Source organism: Camellia sinensis, chromosome 1, assembly GCF_055761805.1.
Source record: "Camellia sinensis isolate YWXY chromosome 1, ASM5576180v1, whole genome shotgun sequence".
In the NCBI taxonomy this organism is placed as follows: Eukaryota; Viridiplantae; Streptophyta; class Magnoliopsida; order Ericales; family Theaceae; genus Camellia; species Camellia sinensis.
The window spans coordinates 97,305,190-97,325,182 of record NC_138961.1 but is presented as its reverse complement, the minus strand read 5'-3'; the positions used below and the strand labels follow the sequence as shown (position 1 = coordinate 97,325,182).

Genomic DNA, 19,993 nt, shown 5'->3' with positions numbered 1-19,993 from the left:
TCAGTCCTTCTCCATACCTGGCTACTACTAATTGGCTGTCCTCGATGACATCCATCTCTTCCCTAAACTCGAGAAAACCAGTAGGGAAACCCGTATCTTCAGCAGGCCTCTTACTTGGATCCCCAAGAAGGCTTGACTCGTCAGCAATCTTCCTGCTGGCGTCAGTAGTCTTATTTTTTTCAACTTTCTTCTTCACTATTACTCCAAGTTAGAATGGTCCCACTGGGCATGCTAATTTATGTTAGCAAAAATTCAATTTAAGCCCAATCGACAGTGATTGATCGATAGACTTAAACAGATTTTAAATAAACATAAAAAGATCAGACTTTATGGTTGAATTCTATGCCTTAAACAGATTAATGACTTCCTTAGAGGTAATTAAATAAAGAAGAAATAGAACATAATAGAATATGTATTTATTCAATAAAACTGTCCTTGCCATTAGTTACAAAAACTTAAATAAAAACAAAGAAATGAAAAATACAACAATCTACAGAAATAAGAGAAATAGGGGTTGGAAAACACTATAACTAATCTACTCCTAACAACTGCTAAGTTAAACTACTCCTAGATAAATATCACGTTTCATGAATAGTTGTTAAATGAATGATTGATTGCATCCAATTCTCTTTTATACTTGACTTCTGGCCTGGCCCTTGGTTCTGATCTTCCTTAATTCTTTGCATTTCTTCATGTCTATGCCCATATTCTAGGAACTGTTCACTGGGTTTTTGATTTCTTCCTTGATTTTCTGCCATCACCTTCCTTACCTTTCTATCTTCAGCCCATCCTTATACCATGTCAGCCATATTAGCCAATCTTCCCATGTCATCTTTATGCCTTGTCAGCATTCAGTTGACGAAAGATTCCAAATTTTAATACCAACACCACATAAGAAGGATTATTACATTAACAAACTAAAAATTATAAAAATAAAACCAAAAAAATCTAGATCCAAGTTGTCAGCAAACACATCCAAAACTTTACTGCTCCACAACCTTCAACTTGGAATTTGAAGACCCCACCTCTGATGGTCAAGATAAATTATTGATGTTGAGGTAGTCGCCTAGCATGAAATAAACGCATTATCCAGTGTTGGCCTTCAAGTTGTGAGAATATCTGAATCCAAATCTTAAAGTTTTGGCTCGAGTTATAACCTTGGTTATGACTAAATTATATACATCATTGTATTAGTTATAACTCATTGTTATATTGGTTTTGATATTATTTTGGTTATGATAAAAAAAAAATTAAAAAAAAAATAAAAAAAAAGATTTTTAGTTATGTCCTATGTGATGTTCGATTATGATTCAATTTATTTATTTATTTATTTTAATTATAACCCTAAAAAGATTCAATTATGATATTTGTGATAATCAATTCCATAAATGTCATAATTTGCCTATAATATAATATAACCCATATGATAATATATGTAAACTTAAAAATTGACTTTCTTTAATCATTATCAGGATTTTAAATTCTTATTCAACCATCAAATAATTCTATGCCTTAATACACTCAACCCGTCAAATAATATAATAAAAACTTCTAGATATAATTATATGATTAGGATTGCATTAAAATAAAAGGGAATTTGTATGCACCCATGCCAATCATATGATGTGAGAATTTTAATATACAGCTAAGACTACATTGGAACGAGAATTCAAAAAATAAAATTTAAACTTTCACGATCTTGTAACCTTTGCAATGGAGCCAGTATTGAAGTCCCGCTCAAGATTGGTCAAGTTCTAATAAGGTATACCAGCACTAGATTTTAATTTATTTTTTAAGGCAAAAAGCATTTAACCCATATGATTTTGGACTATTGCAGACTGGGCCAGAGACATTGCAAGCCCAATGCCCCTCGAGTTTTGATAATTATATTGATATCTCTCTATATATATATTATATCATATATATCTTTTATAAAATTATAATAATATTTCTTCTTTAAATTATAATAGTCCCTCTATTATAAATTTTCTTTCTAATTAAAATGAACCTACTAAAATGAGTCCTATTATACACCTCCCAAAGGAATGTACCATTTACTAGTTATTACTTTATGGTATTGATATTACAAATTTTCATAACCAAATTATTTTCATTCATAACTAAAATGACTACTATATAAATTATAACCAAACAACACATCTTCAATTATAACAAAAGGAAAAAAAAAATTACTATAAGTCATAACTAATATCAAAATAAGTCATTACAAATCATTACTTGATGTATAATCAAAGACCTCTTCAATCATAACCAAAATAACAACTTATAACTAAGTTATATCCAACACTATAATGTGTCATAACTAAAGACCACAAAAATCATAACTGCGACATATGATAGACATTTTTTTTGCAGTGTGTTTTATAGAATTTCTCTACTAAAACATATCATTTCTATCTCAACTTACCTTCTTTCTTAATTTGTCAATTCACCTAAAATAGTTACTCCACAATATTTGTATAAAATTTAACCTCAAATCTTTCAATTTAAAATTCACATCTATCCAAATAAACTCTTAATATTTACGTTTAGTAATATCTCATTGTTGTTTATTATGAGAAAAAAAACAAAATTAATATTGTCATTAATTTGTATTCCCTCTTCACTGAATTCCTAGCTCTGCCCCTGGTCACAAATGACATTTGACATTTAGAAATATGCAGACACCCCTTCTATAACTTTGTATTTATCTGTAACTATTATATTTTTCATCCAAACAAAGGGCAAGTGGATTGCACACGTCCCATCTACATGTATTGGTCCGTTTAACAAGTTTTCCTTCAAAAATGGTTTGGCCAAAAGATCAAAATGACCCTCCCCTTTACTATATAAGATAATGCTTATGAAATGGATGTTATACTCTATCCAAATTGGAAGGAAATGTGAAACCATCCTGGAAAGCTGGTACTCCATTTTTTTTTTTTTAATTCATTTCTATTATATTTTTATCTCTTATTTATTTTATTTTTTATTCAATCAAATATTTATTTGTTTAATTTGTCTTCCATTCTATAGTGTATTTTTCATTTTTTTTAAATTTTATTGTTGATTTTACTATTTAATTTTCTTTAAGCTTTATTATACAATTTATTAGGAATTTTGAAATGTCTTTTGCAATCAACATTAGAGGGGAACACTTGGTTATATTTTATTAAACTATATTATACAAAAAAAAAAATTATTATATTTTTATCTCTTATTTTTTTTATTTAATCAAATATTTATTTGTTTAATTTGTCTTCCACTCTGTAGTGTCTTTTTTTATTTTTCTTTAAAATTTATTATATAATTTGTTAGGAATATTGAAATGTCTTCTGCAAACAATATTAGAGGCAAACCACTTAATTACATTTTATTAAACTTTTTTTAGTCTTTACATTTTTTAGTAAATAAAAAATAACATCTTTCTATTCAAAAAATAATTCTAAATAATTGCTATATACATTAATTTCAAATCATACAAATTATTTTAAGTAGGTAAGTTTTTTTCATATGTTTTTTGAATTATTAATTTAAGTTTTTATTAAATATGTTAACTATTAGTCTTATTTTAAAGATTTTGTTGATATTTTTTTGAATAATATGAATTTAAAAAAAATTGAATTTATATATCAAAAATTATATTTATTTTATTGAAATAAAATTGATAGAATTTATTTTATTTTTTAATTAAAAAAGTGAGGCAAATGATGTGATGTGCTAGAGAGAGAGAGAGAGAGAGACAATGTCTGTGATGTGGGGGGGGGGGGGGGTGTCAGTGTTTCTGTAAAGGTAAATTAATCTTTTTGACATAAACATTAACGACGTGACGATTACAGATCAGTCTAAAATCACAGAAAAGGTGTTTAGCAAGAGCGTTTCTGTATTTTGTACAGTAAGAATTCATATCGACTATAGGTCCTATTTGTGTGGAAGTTTGAAGCATTACAAAATCATTATACCAACAAAAATCATAACAGTCGTCTCCACATTTAATGACATAATTTCAATCACCATATATACAACTTTCAACCACTAGCTTCTCCCTTGGGGTTTCACAATGTTAATTACTTGACCCATGAATTATAATGCATAAAATTGAGGTTCAATTATCATTTTCTGATCCTTCTGTTGCAATTTCGCGTTCGAGATGTTGGCTAGCTTGTTCAAAAGACAAAAGTTCTTGCATGAGTGTGGAAAGCTTTGCTATATTCTCTTCATGAATATGGGGTGGAACCTTCTCTCTATAGCCAGAAGCATCCATCATCTTTGTTAGGTTGTCCCGATGTCTATAAAAATACAAACTCAATTATTCCATCAAATGAATAGAGATACAGAGGGAAAAGCCTATCAAAGTAACATCTATGCTTTCAGAAATGTATGGCTTTGATATATGATATAATCAATTAATAAATCCCTTCAAAGTTCAAAGGATGCCCAACATTGACCAAATATTAGCTTGAGTCCCCAAAAGCTATTTTGGCAAACTAGACTAGACAGTGCATTGTTGTGAGATTACAATTGCCCAAGACGAAGTGGCCAGATTGCATCGGTATTACACCTATTAGACGACCGGCTTTTACCCGAATCCAATCTGATTACCCGATTGATCCAAATGTGCATACCCCGGTTTTAAATGGTACAAAGTCGGATAAATCCAATTCGATCCTATTGTTTGTCTGATCTGATTATAACGTTTTACCTGGAATACTAGCATAGAAGATCTGAAGAACAGTCAGTGATTTCTCTGTCACCATCTCACCTCACCTTCTGCGATTTCTCCCTCACCGTCCACCACCAATACCATCATCTAAACCACCACAAGTGAGCACTCACCACCATCTCGATCGCTTTTCCAGAAAAAATCTATCAGACCCTCTCAATCGATTGTCAGCAACACCGTATTCCCTTTCTCACAGTGGCGACAGGGCTTCGTCTCTGGCTCCAGTGACCACACAAGTCTGATTTTTAACATTGTATCAACAAATCCAAGCGAAGCAAGTTCAGATTGACTGCGTGATAGGTATATATATATATATGTGTATCTGTCTTTGTTGTTTGAAGATTAATCCTTCTAGTCTGAGATTGATCGAGACTTATGAAGACTCTTCTTACCCTCCTCAATATAATATATATATATATATATATATATATGTTTCCAGCTATGAAGTATGGATACGTGACACAACACAAATACGACACAGACACGCCGACACAGTGATTTTCAAAAAATGCAAAACACAACACGTGGGGGACACGCACAAAATATATAATTTTATATATTTATTATATGTCATATATATGAATATATCCTTCTAAAACAAAAAATAAAAGCAAAATAACACTAATTTCAATAAATTGACGTTATTTTTCTTTTACCATCATATTCTAAGTTATTTTATTTAAATTTATAATTAGTTTCATGTGTGCCTAATCAATGGACACATGTGTTCAAGTAATGGACATGGATATGTGTCTTCCAATTGTTCAAAGAGTGTCCCAATCTAAATTCTTTTTTAAAAAAATAGGACACATTTTGATGAGTGTCGGACACATGTCAGGAAAGTGTCCGACGAGTATCGGTGTCCAACACGGACACAACACCGACACGCCATCTTTTTAGAAGTTTTCATACTTCTTAGGTTTCTAGTTTAGGGTATTTTGTAAATTTGATTTTGTTGGGTAGCATTTTGGCATGTAAGAATGCTGATTTCAAGAAGAATAAGAAGAATATACACGGATCAGGTCGGATTTATCTGTACAAAGCAGATTCAAATTCGGGTTGCTCATTATTGGATTTGGGCAAATGAGATTCGGATTGACATGTAATCGGATCAGATCGGATCTACCAAATCCGGCCTAAATCTGATCCGTTTACAGGCCTGACCAGTATATTCAAAGAAGTAGAAAATGTATATTCAAAAGGTATTGAGCAAAAAGGAGGCAGAACTAATGTATCACTTAATTCATTGCAAGGAAGGTGGCCAGGAATAAATTTAGTGTGTATTTAAGGAAGATAAGGGCATCCAAGATACATATATAGGAATGCTAGCTCAAAGATCAAAAAGCAATTGCCATCTCTCTTAGGGCCATTGGATATTGTAATTAGGAAAGAACTAATCCATCCCTTTAAGAACTTCATGGAATTTGCTAATAATACGAATAATTTTCTGTAAGAGAAAGATTGCATGTGTACTTGGGTGGCATCCATTTCTCACAAGTGCCTTTTTATGAAATGAGGTTTGCTAAATGCCCCAACCTTTTTACTTTAGACTCCCCACTACTTTGGCCCCCACCACCAAAACTGCTTTCCTCTTTAGTTTTCTTTGGACCCTACCATAATCTCAAATATATCCTTTGAACTCCACCCCTACACCTTCCACCTACAACTCCTCCTTCCCTCCTCCGGCAGTCCCCCTCCCACTCCGGTGATCCTCCTCCCCCGACAACCCTCCCCCAACGCCTCTCCCTCACCAACGACCCCTACTCCTCCTTCTAATCTCTACCCTCACACTTCTGGGACCTCTCTCACATTCCGGTAGGCACCGCAACCCCTTTTTTTGCCTTCGCGACCTCTCGCCGTTGTTCGGAAAACCAGTTCCGAACAAAAGGCATAAGTGAGTTGTGGAGCACCGAACATATTCAACAAGTTTGGCTCTGTGTAACTGAACGAAGAGAAATTGACCAAACTGTAGGGTAGAGAGAAATCGACCAAGAGAGAGACACACGAAAGAGAGAAAAGATAGTAGGTTCCAGAGGATGAAGATGAAGATTTGGGTTGCTTGACGATCTGGTTTCGAATCTAGGTTGCTGGTGAGAATGAAGATCGCGATGGTCGGGGTCATGGGGGGTAGGCATCATGACGGTGGGAAGTGGTGGTTCCAAAGGCTGTCGGCGGGAGTGGAAACGGTGATAGGTTGGTTGCCGAAGGGTGGGTTGGATGCTGGAGGGTGTCGGCGGGAGTGGAAGTGGTAGTGGGATTAGGGTTAGGGTTAGAATTTAATGTTAGGACAAAATTGTAATAAAAAAATAAATAAATAAATAAGGAGTCCAAATTAAAAAGTAGGGGCATTTAGTAGCCCTCTTATGAAATATCTCTAGTTTATCAAAATAAAGGAGAAGAGTCATTTCTATTTAGATTCTCTCAACTAAACAAATCATAAGCACATACTGGCTTAAGTTAATTTGATCAACTACTAAAAGGAATATCACATCATATAGATCCAATTTCCATATGCCAGTTCTGGGAAAAAAACCTTTGAAACAAACAGCTTAATCAAACAGCTCAAAAATGACAACATTTCTTAATTACTCTAAAGACAACAAAAAAATAAATAAATAAATAATTCAGGAGAAATTCAGTCAACAACCGGACATCACATTGTACTTGTTGATGTATTGTGCTGGGTTAGTTTTGTGTCCAACAATCACTAATGTTTTGTTAAACTCTAGTTATGTTTTGGGTTATGTTTTGTTAATCATAGTTAATTTATGTGGGGGGCAATATGTCCAGGTGTTCTTTGTACTTCGGTGTGTATAATTACATGTACAAAGCTTGTAAGAGAAGCTAAGAAGCGTATGAAATAATCTGCACAGGTTCTGTCCTGTTTGGAGCCTCTTCCTCTGTTTTTGCTTATTTTCCTCTATTTTCTGCAAAAAATTCAGATCTGATTTGTGTGTTTCAGCTGTGTTTTTCTTGTGTTTCAATCATATATTTGCTGCCAAAACACCCAACAGTGCTTACTCTCAATTTAGAGGCATTATCCATATATTTATTGCTTGGGTGTGCTAGTACCTATTTTCTGCATGATTTCATTCTTTGCTAATTCAAGATAATTTTTTCTGATATGACTGGGTCGATATAGCCTTGATACAAGTAACTATCATTTTCCATGATCAATCTAAGTTTTGTTTATGGGTCAAACCATACCAACGATTTGTGTCACTTAATTCATACTACTGTTCCTTTTGAGCTCCACAATCTGCCTTTATCTAGATGACCAAAATTTTGCATCAAAACAAAACTTCAAATCAATGCAGTTAGTCAGAATGGCAATCATGTATTTTTTCAGTTTTTGTACTCAATTTTTTAAGATGGTTGCACATGCAGTGTGCATGAGGAATTGACCACAACCTCCAACAACAATCCTTTGTTTGCAACTGCAGTAAAGCTCAGACATCCCATATCATCTAAAGGGTAATAAAAGTTGAATTTGTGTGTAGTGGACAAGAGTTTCAGTTGTGGAAAGACACTTACTTTTGTATGTCCTCCATCTTTTTCTGAAGCTTTTCGAGCTCTGCTTCTGCATTAAGAGTTCCTCGAAGCTTGAGATAAACAGAAAGGGATTCATTTACAACAGATACCGCACATCCAGCTGGAGCAGCATCATTCTCACTTAGAACCTGAAAAAAGATCGTTTCAAGGGTCAAAAGAATTTTAACAATACAAGGAAAAACAAACAAAATGAAACTCTAGCCTATAATAAATTCTATCCTTCTTTTGCTTTTTTGGAAATTATAGCTTCTTAAAGCAACCAACAGCAACAACAACAACAACCATAAATGTACAAGCTTACTAGAAAAAATATATATATATATATCACGGCCCAACTCCATAACTCCAGTGTAAGGAACAAGGTAGCAACTACACTTATATGTAAATATATATTGGTATACATAGCCAAAAAAAAAAGCGTAAAATCACATATGCCCCTTGGCATTTGATGAAAATACACATACACCCCTTGACATTTCCAATATATCACAAAAACCCCTTGACAATTGAAAGTTGTATCAGATGCACCCCTTTTGCAAATCACCATTAATTTTTCAAGTGAAAGTCTATTTTACCCTTTAATTTAAATCATAGAGACTCCCTGACATTGAGCAAAAATATACGAACACCCCCCTAACATGTCAATTTGGAAGTTATATCATTCACACCCAAACCAATATATATATATATATATATATTTTATCAGCAACAGAAAAGTTTAATTTTATTAAGGCTCATGGCCAAAAAGAAGAGAGGATAAGGCATCCTCAACAAGGAAAAAGAAAAAAATACATCCAAAAAGACAACCAAACCAAAAGACCACCAACTACAAACTATACAAAACAAACCGACACCCAATCTGAAGCAATCAAAAAAAGAGAGATCCCACGGAACATAGGACTCGCCGAAGCCCAAAAAGATGCCAAGTATCTCACTCTATCCCATAAATAATCTATATCCCTCGCTCCTCCTTCGAAGATACACCCATTCCTCTCCAACCAAATGACCCAAGAGATTGCAAACACTACACAACTCCAAAGAACTTTAGCCATCTTTGACCTTTCAAAAACTTGAAAATCAAATAATAGCATTTGAGCAACTCCTTTAGGAGCCACCCACTGTACATTCCCCAAACCAAACACCATGTTCCACAAAAGCCCTGCCACCGAACAATGCACAAAAAGATGATCCAAAGATTCTCCACTTTTGCAACACATTATGCACCATTAAGGATTAAGATACCATGAAGGTCTCCTCTTTTGCAATGAATCATTTGTCAAAGTGCCCCCATAAACCAAGATCCACATGAACACTTTCACCTTAAGAGGAGCACATGCCTTCCAAATCTTTTTGTGAAACAAAAACTGAGGTACATGCAGAATATCAATGATTTTGTTCAGAAAGGATTTACAAGTAAAAGATCCTGACGAATGAATATTCCAAAACCATCGATCCTCCAAAATTGGAGACAAAGAAACATTTTTAAGCCTTGATAATAAAGATATCAACTCGAGAACTTCCCTATCATGAAGGTTACGGAAAAAATTAAAATTCCATGAACAAGGAGCCAATGAAGAAACAACCACGGACGCAACAGAACAATTATGAGATTGAGAAACTCTATACAGAAGTGGATAGGACTCAGCAAAAGACAAAAAAACCACCCAAAAATCCTCCCAAAATCTTACCGCGTCCCCCTTATCCACCCTCACAGAAATGAATTGGGACCAAATTGGATAAGTATGAGAAATAGACTTCCACGAAGCATGCCCATAACCCCTAGAAACCACTTGAGAGTCCCTACCATTAACATGCAACCCATCTTTACTTTTGATAACTGCATGTCATAATGAACCACGCTCAATTGGGAATCTCCATAACCACTTGCCCAACAAAGCCATATTTCTGGCCAGTATATTACCAACTGCCAAGCCCCCCTTCTCCTTTGGTAATGACACCATTTCCCATTTCACCAAATGATCCTTCCTTCCTTCATCCTTCCCTTCCCACAGAAAATCCCTCATTAGCTTTTCTATGGATTTTGCTACCCTAACCGGAATCTTGAACAAAGACATGAAATAAATAGGAATACCACTCAGCACTGTCTTAACCAAAGTGTACCTACCCCTATGGGACAATAAGGCCCTACTCCACCCTTCTAACCTCTTACCTATCCTTTCCACCACTGGATTCCAAAACATGTCACCTCTTGGGTTACCTCCCAGTGGGAGGCCTAAATACTTCATAGGAAATATCTCAATCCCGCAACCAAGCAAATCGGCCACACTTTGAATCAGTCTTGAATTGGCATTAATACCCGCTACCCTACTCTTTTCTAAGTTAATCTTAAGCCCTAAAATCGCCCCAAAGAGCCTTACAACTGAAAAAAGGTTTGCCATTTGACACTCGTCCCCCGTAGAGAAGAAAATAGTGTCATCCGCAAATTGCAAATGCGACACACACTAATTCTATCTCTACCAACCTGTAAGCCTTCAAACAGGCCTACCTCTTTAGCTCTATCAACCATCCTACCTAACGCATCCACTACCAAAATGAATAGAAAAGGAGATAAAGGGTCTCCCTATCTCAACCCTCGTGAGGCCTTAAAACACTTCCCTGGCTTACCGACGTTAATATTTGAGTGCTGCTAATGGCCCACACCTTATTACCTAGCACCACCCATTTTTTTACCTGTTAATTTAAATCGAAGAGACTCCCTGACATTGAGCAAAAATATACAGGCATTCCCCTAACATTTCAATTGGGAAGTTGTTAAAATTGATGTATTATTGATTGTTATATATTTATTGAATGTTACAATGATTCCTATATATAGAAGAGTAGGTGGTAGTAAGTGGTAGATGGAGTAGGTAAAGTGGAGGTGGTAGTGGTGTAGTGGGTTAGGTTTAGTGGAGTAGGTGAGGTGGTAGTGGTGTAGTGGGTTAGATTTAGTAGGTGAAGTAGGTGATAGGTTTTAACAGCCCCCCGCAAACTCAAGGGGGATAGGAACTAACCAACTTGAGTTTGCAGAGAGTAACAAAACAAGAAAATAATCTGAAAAATAAAAAATGGATAGGAGACAATGTATGGTCGTGTCAGACCGTTGTAGAAGACTGTATGGTTATGGCAGACCGATGTAGAAGACACTGGCTCGTGTCGGACCGATGTAGAAGACAGTTTATGGGGTCATGTCGGACCGTTGTAGCAGACAATGTTGTGACAGTTGTTGTGACAGTTTACGGAGTCTTGCTGGACCCTTGTAGAAACTAACCGGAATCAATGTCGGGACAGTTTACAGAGTCTTGTCGGACCCTTGTAGAAACTAACCGGAATCAATGTCGGGACAGTTTACAGAGTCTTGTCGGACCCATGAAGGAGCTAACCGGAATCAATGTCGGGACAGTTTACAGAGTCTTGTCGGACCCCTAAAAAGTCGCACCCTCAAAAGGCGTGCCATCAAAAGGCGTGCCCAATCCATAAAAAGGCGTGCCATCAAAAGACGTGCCATCAAAAGGCGTGCCCAATCCATAAAAAGGCGTGTCATCAAAAGGCGTGCCTATCAAAAGGAGCGCCCATGTTGTCGGCGAGCGCCGAGAGGCGCATGATGCGCGTGTCTGCCTCTTCATCATGGTCTTTATAAACTGAGGCGGAGGCTATGCTTGAGACAGAAGCGAAGACAAAAAAAAACTTTGTGAAAAAACTTCTGAAAAAACTCTTCATTTTCTGAGAGAGATATTCGTTTTCTGAGAGATTGTCTCTAAGAGCTGCAAATCTTGAAACACTCTGTAATACTCGGTTGCCCAGAAAATGGCCTCTTCGTCCCGTAGTCTGCTCACTCTCTTTCCAGACCTCAACGAGTCAACAAGAGAGATAACTGGTGCGGTGGCCCGTGAACCTCAACCAAACACCTCTGATTTTGCTCCGTTGAACTTTCCGATGCGGTCGGTGGAGCAAAAAATGGCGGTGCAAACAGATATTGAGGCCAATCAGTATACGTTGAAGTCATGTGTGGAGACCATGACGGCGGTCACAAACCTGTCGCACCGGCTGCAGAGTAGGACAAATGAGGTGCAGCAGTTAAACGCCCAACTGGCTCTGCTCCAGCGCATGTATAAGGATGCGCGAGCAGAGATAAGTGTGCTAAAGGCGGAAAATAAGGAGCTGAAGCGGAAGGCCACCGTTATGTTCCGATTTGGAGGTCCGCCATATGCTGCAGTGGAGGAGTATGGGGGAGTGAACGTGCTCGGCGGCGTGGAAAACACGGAGGCAGCACCGTCAAGGGCCACTCAGGACGGAGGCAAAAAGAAGAGACCTGCAGTAGAGTAGAGAAGGGAAAAGAAAAATCCCTCCTGGAGGTTGTTGTGTGTGTGGTTTTTTTTTTTTTTTTTTTTGTGTAAAATTGTGATCGGGGTTGATCCCCGGCATGAAGAAATGACAAGTTTGTGGAATTTTTTTTTTTTTTTTTTTTTTTGTGTGTGATTTTGTGTTGTGGTGTGGTGTAATAATAAAAATAAAATAAAATAAAAAAAGTAGAGAAAAAAAAAATATGTTTGGATGGGTTATTTGAGAAAGATCGGTGTGAGGTGGAAGGGTTGATAAAAAAGGGTCAAAGAGTACATGGATGTTGGATTCTGAATGTGGTGCATAATAATAATAATAATAAAGTGAATGAGTGGAGCGAAGGTGTTATGTTTAAATAAAAGAAGAGTGGGTGGAGAATATTAAAATAAAAAGAAACGAGAAGAGGGAGACAAAAGTTGGTGTCTGGTGTGAGTTGGGCGGTGGTAGGAGCCATAGATCAACTGTTATAAAAATAAAAGTTAAAATTAAAAAGACAATACTAAAACCAAATGTGAGTCAGATGCCAAAACCTAACAATGCAAATCTGAGACAAAGAGATTGGAGAGATTGAAAGCGAAGGCAGAGAGAAGAAACCCGAGCCGATACTTCGCTGCAATAGAAGCCGATTTCCAGGCTGAGGCCTCGGAAGATTCTTGAACATGATGATGCCACCAATGAAGGTGACCCAGAGAGCAGCGCCCCATGCGGTGGAGAAGCAGAGGAAGTGAGCGAGTTTGAGGTAGGTGTGCTGAGGTATATTTTGTCCACTTCTGATTCAAAAGTTATTGCATCCCCTTGTTCAGTAAATCGCTCCTTATTCTTCAAGTTGTCAAGATAAGCCAGCGTCTCCAATCCTTCAACCCGAACTTCACTGATGTCTGAAACAGAGAAATAGGTATGATATGCAAATGTGAAAGTAAAAGGTGTTCCTTTAACGTTGGTATTTCTGATGCGCGATGTCAACATCAAATCTCCTCCAGGTCCCAAGGTCACCCTCAACCGAAACTCAAAACTGTGAGGCCAGATCTGCAAATCTTCTTCAGAGGGCTTAAGGATCAAATCAACAAAAGCCTTACTGGAGGAATTTGTCGGAAAAGGAGGTGGATCAGTATCAATGCTCCAAAACCTGTTTCTAGCAAACCCATGTGGCTCAAGAGAGCCATGATTCGAAAATTGAGGAAAGCATATAGGAATACCACCACGAATTGCCTTCGGAGGCTTGAAAATAGCCTTACTACTGACAAAAAGCAACTCCTCTCCATGATCATTCTTCCAAGATGTCACATGACCTCCGTAAAGATACACTTCAGCAGAACTGCCGCGAACCTCACGGAGGACGACCTTGTCGCGGCCATTGACGCCCTTACAGAGCTCAACAGGAACCCTTTCGCTATTAGACATCTCTCTCTCTTCTCTCTGTGTGCCTCTCTCTCTCTAGGGTTTGGGACGGCGGTAGGTAAGAAGAGGTGGGGGTGAGAAGGTATGTGTAGAAAATTCCAGCGGGCAGCAAAGGCAAAGTTGCCGGCCGGCCGGCCGCCGGTGAGAAAAAAAATACAGGCCTAAATCTTATAGCTCTGATACCATGTTAAAATTGATGTATTATTGATTGTTATATATTTATTGAATGTTACAATGATTCCTATATATAGAAGAGTAGGTGGTAGTAGGTGGTAGATGGAGTAGGTAAAGTGGAGGTGGTAGTGGTGTAGTGGGTTAGGTTTAGTGGAGTAGGTGAGGTGGTAGTGGTGTAGTGGGTTAGGTTTAGTGGGTGAAGTAGGTGATAGGTTTTAACAGAAGTTATATCATTACCTACCTATAAAATTCAAAATTGAGAAAATTTCTATAAAAAAACCCTACATAATACCAAAATTATCGCTCCTAAAAAACACTACATACCCACCTAATTCAGTAAAAATAACCCCTCCTAAAAACCGACTATCACAGCCCCCATCACCAACGATCTCACCACAAATGATCAACGACAAACTCTAACCACCGGTTACCTATCACCAACGACGATCTCTCACTATTGGTCGCCAATCACCAACGTCATTTCACCGACCCATCGAATTTTACCATTTAATTTTGGTATTTTGTAATATTTTTTTATAACCTCGTCAAATCAAACTTAGATTTGTTCAAAGAACACCGTTCAATACTGAACTTCCAAACTATGTGTCTTTGGGCGAAACCCTATTCCAGAACAAAATTTATTTGTTTAGAACTATCCTGCCAAACAAACTAAGATGCCGAACATATGAAGGATGTTCGATTTACTATGGCCAAACAAATGGAATTTGTTTGGTTAGATGTTGCGGAATTACTACCTCCAATTCGGCCCTGTATTGCCAAGTTGTTGGCATATGTTTGGGAGTTCATTATTGAAAAAAAGTCGAACCGTTATTATTAATTTTTTCTTGTGTTTGAAAAACCAAACAGTACATGGTGAACCTCATCCGAGCTGCGAACCACACCGAAATTGTAAACATCTTCTGAGCTAATATTGTCATACTCCATTCATCTCATTGAATAACGTTGTCAGATTTTGATATGTGTCTAGCCAGAAAAGGTTTTACTCATGCGAACTGGGTGCAGTCAAATAAGGCTTCACTCATGCGAACTAGGTCTAGCCGGAGAAGGCTTGACTCATGCAAAGGGTTGCCGGATTCGCTTGAACAAAGACAACGAGCATAGATCTACCTGAGTCATCTAGACAATCTACCTCTGAACCGATAGAATCGATATTACAAGGTTCTAGACCGCCTAGTCAGCCACCTAGCGATCCGGAGTGGTATTCCAGGTGGTGAAATTCAAAAATATCTTCACTAAGATCTTATGCAACCTATGTACCAAGAGTTTCGAACATGGTATTTCAATTACCATAACTCTCAACACTTAGAGAAACTTAAGAGCCAATATTATTTTCATTTAGAAAAACATCAATAGCTTAGATGTTTTCCGGAATTGTTTTTTGAATTTGCAACGGTAATGAACTTACTTCCAGAACCTCAACTCAATGTCTTAGATGATATACATAAGACATGGTTAACAACTGAAGGACAAAGTAGTAGGTCTATACATCCGCCTCCTCAGTCATTAGAACTAGCACCAAGCCTAGCTTCTTGCTCTAGTAGTCCCCTGGTTATTATAGCTTTTGTAAAACCACCTGAAACAGCTTCAGCAAAAAGAGATATTGTTCAACTCAATGATCTCATACCTCTCATTAAACAAAATAATTATACAAATTTTCATTTCCAAACTGTAGGAAAACAATTAACCAAGATTGAAGAATCCGTTACAGAATTAGTACAAAATCAGACAGTAAAATCCAAACCTAACTCCATCGTTCAACCAGTACACATTAAACCACCTTTAGAAATATCTAATCTCAAACATCGGTCAACCAAACAGGACAATGAATTTATGGATGCTCTTATTAACAAAATGAAAAATATTCAAATCGGGCAATCTAGTTCTCAAATTAATATGCTTTCCGATCAACAACCAGCTATTCCTAGTGATGAAGAGGACCTTTCCCTATCACAGATTCTTGAAATCCAGAATAATTTTCAAGATATTCAGTCTGTTAATAAAACCTATTTTCCCCAACAGACTTCCAGAATGGCTTTAACAGGACCCAGTAAGTATTATTATTCCAGACCTACTCCCCAGGACAATCTCTATGAAGAAGATTTCCTCCATTCCCTGAAATCTTACCATGGTAAAACCATTTATGAATGGAATATTGATGGTAAATCTGAATATCAAATTTTTGAAACCATACACCAAATTCTTATGTACGGCACTGTATCTAAACAAAATGATAATACTGACATCCAAATTGCCTATTTTTTTGTTAATGGTTTTACCGGTATTCTTAAATAGTGGGATAATGTTCTCACTATCTCTCAAAAGAACGAAGTTCATAATTCCTTTAAGATTGAAACCGATCCTATTAGACAAACGGAAGACGCCGTTTACACCCTTACCCAGACTATTTTACATCACTTTGTAGGACCAGATGTAGCCACCAGTGATAGAAGCCGAGAGCTTTTACAAAACCTTAGATGTCCATCATTAACCCATTTTAGATGGTATAAAGATGTTTTTATGCTTAAAGTTATGCGACGAACAAACGCTAGCAGTGCATTGGAAAGTCAAATTCATTGATGGCCTTCCTAACCTTTATGCAGAAAAAATCCATAAGAAACTTAGGGATCGTCATAATGGTATGGCTATTCCTTACACCCAATATACCTCTGGCCAACTCATTGGCATCATCATAGAAGAAGGTCTTTCTTTGTGTAATAACCTTAAAACTCCAGTATCTTATGAAGAAACATAATTTAACTAGGCACAAAGAACTCGGAGAATTTTGCGATCAATTTGCATTTGATACCAAAATCCAGTATCCATCCAAAGCCAAAAAACAAAGGCAAGGAAAACCATATCAAAAATACTCCCGCAAATCTTATTCTAAAAATTATAAAACTACAAAGCAACCTTACCAAAGGAAGCCTTGAAAATATACCAAGGGCAAACAGAAATCCTCATCTAATCCAAAGAAAGACAAATCTACAATTACTTGCTATAAATGTGGAGTAACAGGACATTATGCTAATCGATGTAGAACAAAGCTTAAACAGAAACTTAATGAGATGCCTCTAGATGAACATCTCCAACAACAGATTTTAAATACTCTTTCAAAAGAAGATACAAAAACCAATTCTAGAGAAGAACTGGCTGAGTTATACTCACCATCTGAGTCTAAAACTGAATCAGACTCTCCAGAATTATGTCCATGCAAAACGAGTAATCTTAACCCGATAACTGAATCCAACTATTGGAAAGTAATAGTTGAAATGAATGGTCTTGATATTGGAAGACCTAGTGTTAATGTTTTAACCAATGATCAAAAATCTATGTTAGATTTGGTAGACTAGATCAAAGATCCAGAGATGAAATTAAAATTTTTGGAAATATGTTATCAGAATCAGAAAATTGAGGAAGCTCTTCCTATAGAACATTATAGTATGAAAAAGGTTATGAATCGTATACAATCCTCTTCTTCACTTGATAACCCCGTAACAATCCAAGACATCAAGATGGAGATTAATGCACTTAAAACAGAAGTAAAACATCTCCAAAATGCTACTTAATGAATTTTTACAAACATTAACTAATTAAAACACCAGTTAGCCAAACCAGCACAAAAAGATAAAGGTATTGCTATCCATGACAATCCAGAACAGCAGGATACACCAAATAATCAGTATTTAATGTTAATAAATCAAGTTACTTTCCAGAAATAGTATATTCGAATTACTTTTATTATTAAAACAAATTTTATTATCAAAGATGTTGTCGCTCTTGTTAACAGTGGAGCTAACATGAACTGTATTCAGGAAAGATTAATTCCTACACAATATTTTCAGAAAACTACCCAATCTATTACTAGTGCAAGTGGTAATCCTATGAAAATTAAATATAAATTACTAGAAGTTCTTATTTGTAACCAAGGAATATGTCTTCTAACTTCCTTCGTTTTAATCAGAAACATGTCCCAGACCATTATCTTAGGGACTCCTTTTTTGTGTCTTTTAATGCCTATCACTAAAATAGATCCCATAGGCATTCACACAACAATCAGCAATCAACCGATTATTTTTGAATTCATAACAGAACCTTATACCAAAGCATTAGATCAGATTAAAGACCAAGCAAATTTCAAAGAAAAATAGATAATTTTTTTGCAAATAGAAGTCAATTTTCTTACAATGGAACAAAGATTACAGCAGTCATCCTTGCAAAATAAAATTAAACTAATTGAAACAAAATTTCAAACAGAAATCTACAGTGATATTCTCAATGCCTTCTAGGAGCGGAAAAAACATATTGTTTCTCTTACTTATGAACTAGACTTTGATGAAAGGTATATTCCAACCAGAGCTCAACCCAGCCAAATGAAAAAAAAGTATTTAAATTTATGCAAAACAGAAATAGATACTCTTCTCCAGAAAAAATTAATCAGACCAAGTCACTCACCCTGGAGTTGTACAGTACAGCATTTTATGTTAACAAAAATGCAGAAATCGAAAGAGGTGTGCCAAGATTAGTTATTAATTATAAACCTCTTAATGACGCCTTGAAATGGATTAGGTATCCAATTCCGAATAAAAAATATCTTTTAGATCGATTATAAGATGCTGTTATATTTTCTAAATTTGATTTAAAATCAGGGTATTGGCAAGTTCATATACAGAGCAAGATCATTATAAAAGTGCTTTTACAGTACCTTTTGGGCATTATGTATGGAATGTTATTCCTTTTGGCTTGAAGAATGCTCCATTTGAATTTTAGCATATTATGAATGATATATTCACCCCATATACAGAAATTGCAATCAATTATATTGATGATGTTCTTATTTTTCATCATATATTGATCAACATATGAAACATCTTAATATATTTAAGCATGTTATTATCCGAAATGGGTTGGTGATTTCTGCACCAAATATGAAACTCTTTCAAACAACAATACGATTTCTGGGCCACAATATTCACAATGGCACTATTATCCCTATTAACAGAAGTATTGAGTTTACATCCAAATTTCCAAATGAAACAAAATACAAGACTCAATTACAGAGATTTCTTGATAATCTGAATTATATTCGCGACTATTATCACTAGTTATCTCAGGATGCTTCTATTCTTTATACCAGACTTTAGGAAAACCTCTCCTTGGACACTAGCACACACAGCAGCAGTACAAAAAATTAAATTAAAGGTAAAACAACTCCCATGTCTTTCTTTACCTCATCCAAAATGGAATAAAATAGTTGAAACAGATGCCTCTAATCAAGGTTACGGATGTATCCTTAAACAGCTTAACCCCACAAAACAACAAGAACTTTTGCGTTTCACATCAGGAATCTGGAAAGGTGTAGCCTTAAATTATCCAACTATTAAACAGGAATGTTTAGCTATTGTCAAATATATTTTAAAATTTCAGGATGATTTGCTAAATCAACATTTTTTACTCAGAGTTGATTGTTCCACAGCTAAACAAATATTTAAAAAGATGTTCAAAATCTTGCTCATAAACAGATATTTGCAAACTGACAAAGTTTATTATTAGCATTTGAATTTGATATTAAATATATCAAAGGTGAATAGAATTCTTTATCAAATTTTCTAACTCGTGAATATTTACAGGCATCATGACCAGCAGAGGCCGAGCCCGTCGCAGCCGCGACAAAGGATCCAATCCTTATGCTCACCAGAACATATATTCAAGAGAATTCCCAAGGCTTCAGACCTCGCGAAACAATACAAAAGAGGAAGCCAGCCAATCGACTAAGGATGTCCATCT

At 36.0% G+C, this 19,993-nt stretch overlaps 1 protein-coding gene and 1 pseudogene across 4 annotated transcripts in view; both read right to left on the bottom strand.

Moving 5' to 3' along the window:
* Nucleotides 1-3,781: 3,781 nt before the first annotated feature.
* LOC114261127 (valine--tRNA ligase, mitochondrial 1) overlaps nucleotides 3,782-19,993 on the bottom strand; it is a 48,031-nt gene continuing 31,819 nt past the window's right edge. For all 3 annotated transcript variants that reach the window (XR_014336820.1, XM_082881186.1, XM_082881190.1), the window contains 2 exons: nucleotides 8,258-8,403; nucleotides 3,782-4,289 (listed from right to left, as the gene is read on the bottom strand). Coding sequence is in view for 2 of the 3 variants with exons in the window: in XM_082881186.1 (XP_082737312.1) it covers nucleotides 4,106-4,289; nucleotides 8,258-8,403 (330 nt within the window). In the remaining variant the exon portion in view is untranslated. The remainder of the gene's footprint in view (nucleotides 4,290-8,257; nucleotides 8,404-19,993) is intronic.
* Nucleotides 13,133-14,047, bottom strand: LOC145790806 (putative glucose-6-phosphate 1-epimerase pseudogene; annotated as a pseudogene). The gene has a single exon (XR_014330027.1). The product of XR_014330027.1 is annotated as a putative glucose-6-phosphate 1-epimerase pseudogene (transcript).